At 41.8% G+C, this 5294-nt stretch overlaps 1 protein-coding gene across 2 annotated transcripts in view; it reads right to left on the bottom strand.

Annotated features, from left to right (window-relative positions):
* Positions 1-1025: 1025 nt before the first annotated feature.
* The window catches only part of commd1 (copper metabolism (Murr1) domain containing 1), a 6600-nt gene continuing 2331 nt past the window's right edge, over positions 1026-5294 (bottom strand). The window contains exons 2-4 of one of the 2 annotated variants that reach the window (XM_034856332.1): positions 4624-4914; positions 1421-1535; positions 1026-1066 (exon numbers count right to left, since the gene is read on the bottom strand). In XM_034856332.1, coding sequence (XP_034712223.1) covers positions 1428-1535; positions 4624-4914 — 399 coding nt within the window. In that variant the 3' untranslated portion in view covers positions 1026-1066; positions 1421-1427. The other variant, XM_034856325.1, reaches the window with a different exon arrangement.

Here is a 5294-nt window from a genome sequence, read left to right as displayed (position 1 = left end):
GGACCACTAAGGTCTATATAAAAGAGACTTCAGATACAGTATTAGGGACCACTAAGGTCTATATAAAAGAGGCTTCAGTGGTCCCTTATACTGTATCTAAGGTCTATTTAAAACATCCAAAGAGAACCATATCATGGGACCTTTAAAGCCGGGGTGTCAGACTGTGGTAGTCGAGTGCTGGTGTCTTGCAGGTTTTTGTTCCTCTGAAAAATTAATGAACGTGTATCTACCTGACACCAGGACCACATGACCACGCCACCGTTTAAAGGACCAGGACGCTCTGACCTGACTTCAGCGGCCCGACACTGATGTCACTCCCCGATGTGAGATGTGATTTGCAGATGGGAGTCGCGCATGCGTCCCTTTGCGACGAGTAGCATTCAAGATGCTAACGAGAGACTTCTGTAATGTTAACACAGTAAAAATGGAGCTACTTAATGAAGTTGGCTCACTGCTAACTACAAGTTAGCATCAAACACAACAAAGGCTAGCGTAAGCAATCAATCAACCATAGATAGCTACAACGTTTTTTGAAATGACTGCTAGCTTAGCTACCAGCTAGCAATTAAACACAACACAGGCTGTCAGGTGAATGGCATTTTGAGCTAACGTTAGCATCAAACAACCATGGATAGCTACAACGTTTTTTGAAATGATTCCCATCTTCTGTTATTGTTTGTAATGTGAAAAGTTTATTATTTCATAGATTTTACAAATTTCAGTATGACACGTTATATAGTAAAGCGTTTAAATCTGAGCATGCACGACTCACATGGGGGAGGGACACTGTTAGAGGCAACACCAGGCCAACCTTTAACGTTTAAAGCAGAGGTGTCAAACTCAACTTCACACACACACACACACACACACACACACACACACACACACACACACACACACACACACACACACACACACACACACACACACACACACACACACACACACACACACACACACACACACACACACACACACACACACACACACACACACACACACACACACACACACACACACACACACACACACACACACACACACACACACACACACACACACACACCTTTTGCTATGGTCAGAGAGGAAGTACAGGTAACAGTAAAACAGTCCAGCAATTTGAGTCATGGTAAGTTAAAAAAAAAAAAGTAAACAGAACTTTTGGTCCATGAACAAGTGAGACCCTCCAGAATCACACGGGAATCACATGTCTAAATACATGCGTGTGATGATCACATGTCTCACACAGTTTGTCCTTTCTGAGTCTGTGTGCAGGCTACTAAAGCCACGATGGATCACAGGTCTGCCGAGAGACAACAGGTGCTAGCGGGAGGAGACAGGTGGAGTTGGTCAGACGTGGTCTCTCCGTCGGGGATCACGTTGTTTCCCTGTTGCCTGAGGGAAGAAGCTCCCACGCGACCCGGTTTCTAAGTGCGGTGAACGATTCGGTCAATGCTCTCCTGGATGTCCGACATCTTCTTCAGCACCTGGTTCACCTTGGCCTCGTCGAACTCCAGACACACAAACTCAGAGTCCTGAAAGATGGAGACAGGAAATAAGGAAGACGTTATTCCAAGTAGCAGAGACATAGGGGGGGGATCCCAAGTCCCTCATTGGGACATCTCACTCCTTCAGAAAATCGTATTTTTAGGGTGAGCATATTTGGACACTCGGTCGGCCTCGAGACCCAAATTCAGACTGGCTTCTCACAGGTTAATGAACATGCTTTATTAAGCCTTAAAGGCACAAAAATAACTTATGCAATACAATAAAATCTGTAAAATCCTGTAGCATAATAATGTATGTGACCCATTCTGTGTCAGCTTTAAAATCCAGCTTTTTTGGTGTAATAACATAAAGTTTTTCGATGTCCATGTGAGCTTTGAGACCTCCAGCACCTTAAGTACCGTATACATGGTGTGCAAAGCGCCAGTCATTTACAGTCAGTACACGCTTAATGGTCCCGTGAATAACCGTAAAAACCGGACATTTTCATTAATTTATAAATCCCCTCCAGACGCTCTGGGATGTTATTTATCTCCCAGGTCTTTCCATTAAGAGCAGGTCTAGACCAGACTCTGGGATGTTATTTATCTCCCAGGTCTTTCCATAAAGAGCAGGTCTAGACCAGGACTCTGGGATGTTATTTATCTCCCAGGTCTTTCCATTAAGAGCAGGTCTAGACCGGACTCTGTGATGCATCTGCCTCGACCGGTTGGGGGTGAGAGAGAGAGATATGAAATTAATTATTTTAATATAATGTCCCAACGGCCATTAAGGGTTAGTAGGTTCAGGTCTTCCCTGGGTTCTCTCAGGGAGATTTGGGAGATTTACAGGGTGAAGAGCTCCACCCGGAACAGGCCCTGCAGGTATTTTAACTGAACTCTAACTAAAAGGGCGTAGCCCAGCAGGACGGGGCTTGCTTGTGGTTCGCGAGTTGTTCTACTTTGTCTTCCACTCGCTAATGTTTTAGATTAGATTCAACTTTGTTTTCATTGAGCAAGAGGACAAAGACAACGAAGTGCAGTGTGCGTCCAGCCAGAAGAGCAAAAACAGCACATTGTGAGCGACGATGAGCCAAAGAAAAATTCCTAAAATAAATAAAAGTAAAATGTAAAATAAATCAGATTCTGACATATAAACCAAATAGAAATATGTGCAGTGACCTAGTTTTTAACACGCCACTCCTTAATGACTTTATAAAGGTAAGTGACACACACTCAAAGTGCCTCAGCACTGTTATCCTCTGGGAGGATCTCTCTGAACCGGTTTTCAGCCCCCGGACCCAGATTAGGTGGATTTATCCGTCTCACGGGACCGGGGATTATTGACCCTTGTGTTCTCCAAGGGTCAAATTTGAGCCGTTTTCAAATGTTTTTGATATGGGTCAAATTGGGTCAAATATGGGTCACATATGGGTTAAATTGGGTTAAATTGGGTCAGATATGGGTCAAATATGGGTCAAATTGGGTCAGATATGGGTCAAATTGGGTCAAATTGGGTCAAATATGGGTCAAATTGGGTCAGATATGGGTCAAATTGGGTCAAATATGGGTCACATATGGGTCACATATGGGTCACATATGGGTCACATATGGGTTAAATTGGGTCAGATATGGGTCAAATTGGGTCAGATATGGGTCAAATTGTGTCAAATTGTGTCAGATATGGGTCAAATTGGGTAAAATTTGGTCAGATATGGGTAAAATTGGGTCAAATTGGGTCAGATATGGGTCAAATTGGGTAAAATTGGGTCAAATTGGGTCAGATATGGGTCAAATTGGGTCAAATTGGGTCAAATTGGGTCAGATATATGTAAAATTGGGTCAAATATGGGTCATTTTTACATTTGTCACTTTTTATAAAAATATTTTACATTTTTTTCACTTTATTCGACATCTCTCTCTGTTATTTTTACACTTTTCTTCAATGAAAGTAGGGAACTAGTTATCAATCTATCTTGTGAGGAACGTTGTTGGGAACCGTCCACGTTACTTTTTTGGACAATTTGTTTGAAAGAAACCTAAATTTATGATTTTTTTTTTTTTGTCACTTTATTTTTGAAATTCTTTTACATTTGTGTCACTTTATACAACATCTTTCTCTCTTTTTCTTTTACACTTTAAGTTACTTTATTGGACAATTTGTTTGAAAGAAACACAAATTTCTGATATAGAAACTTTTTGGAAAGGGGTCAAATTTGACCCGAAGACAACACATTTTTTAAGTTTTAATTTTATTTTACATTTTTTACTTTTTATGATTTTGTTCACATTTTTTTCACTTTATTTGACATCTTTCTCTCTTTTTTTACACTTTTGTTAAAGTTCTTTCACCAATTGTTTTTCTCCAAATGATATTAAATTGACAAAATTTACCCAAATTCAATGAATTCAAAGAAACCCAAATTTCTGATATAGAAACCTTTTGGAAAGGGATCAATAAACCTAATTTAAGTGACATTATACCTAATGTTTGAGTTTTTTTTAAATTCTTTTTTCACATTTTTGTCACTTTATTCAAAGTTTTTCTCCCTTTTACACTTTTGTTAAAGTTCTTTACCCAATTGTTTTTCTTCAAATGTTATAAAATTGAGAAAAATTCCCCCAAATTCAATGAAAGTAGTGAACTAACTATTTATTTAACTTGTGAGGAGCGTTGTTGGGAACCATCCACGTTACTTTTTTTGACTTTTTTTTTTAAAAGAAACCCAAATTTCTGATATACAAACTTTTGGAAAGCGGTCAAATTTGACCCAAAGTCAACAAATTTTAAAAAGTTTTTTTTTTTAAGATTTTTGTCACTTTATTCGACATCTTTCTCTGCTTTTTTACACTTTTGTTAATGTTCTTTTCCCAATTATTTTTCTCCAAATGATATTAAATTGACCAAATTCCCCCAAATTCAAAGAAAGCAGTTAACTGATTATTAATTTAACTTGTGAGGAGCGTCGTTGGGAAACATCCACGTTACTTTTTTGGACAATTTGTTTGAAAGAAACCCAAATTTCTGATATACAAACTTTTAGGAAAGGGGTCAAATTTGACCCGAAGACACCAGGAGGGTTAAGATACACATTGGTGGATCAAACTAAACGAGGAGGAGGGGAAACGCTGGCCTCACCTGTCCGGCTCGGCCCAGCTCCAGCTCCATCAGGGCCACCGGGCCGCCGTGGGCCGCGTCCCCCCGGCTGGCTGCGGTCTGGAGGTCCACCCTCCAGGAGAGACCCCTGAGACCCGGCTCCCAGCGGCTCTGGGCCAGCAGGCTCTCCCTCACTCGGACTCGCTGGCTCTTCCAGAAGCGAGAGAGGGCGGCGGCCTGCTCGGCAGTCACCCCCCCGCCGCCCTGCCTCTTGGTCTGGGCCGTGAGGAAGGCCTCCAGCTGGGCGTGGTCCATGTCTGCTGTGGCGATGGACTGAGGGGTGGAGGAAAACCAGGATGAGGAGGATCAGCTAAGCTGGAGTTGTGAAGTTCTACTGGTGAGTTTAGGTGACTGTTGGTAGGTAGACTGTAGTTAGAGTTCATGGTGCGTTCAGGTGACTGTTGGTTGTCAGACTGTAGTTAGAGTTCATGGTGCGTTCAGGTGACTGTTGGTTGTCAGCCTGTAGTTAGAGCTATGGTGCGTTCAGGTGACCTTTTGGTAGTCAGACTGTAGTTAGAGTTCATGGTGCGTTCAGGTGACTGTTGGTAGTCAGACTGTAGTTAGAGCTATGGTGAGTTCAGGTGACTGTTGGTAGGTAGACTGTAGTTAGAGTTCATGGTGCGTTCAGGTGACTGTTGGTTGTCAGACTGTAG

The sequence above is a fragment of the Etheostoma cragini genome, chromosome 2 (genome assembly GCF_013103735.1).
Source record: "Etheostoma cragini isolate CJK2018 chromosome 2, CSU_Ecrag_1.0, whole genome shotgun sequence".
Classification (NCBI taxonomy): Eukaryota; Metazoa; Chordata; class Actinopteri; order Perciformes; family Percidae; genus Etheostoma; species Etheostoma cragini.
This window is presented reverse-complemented; position numbering and strand designations above follow the sequence as displayed.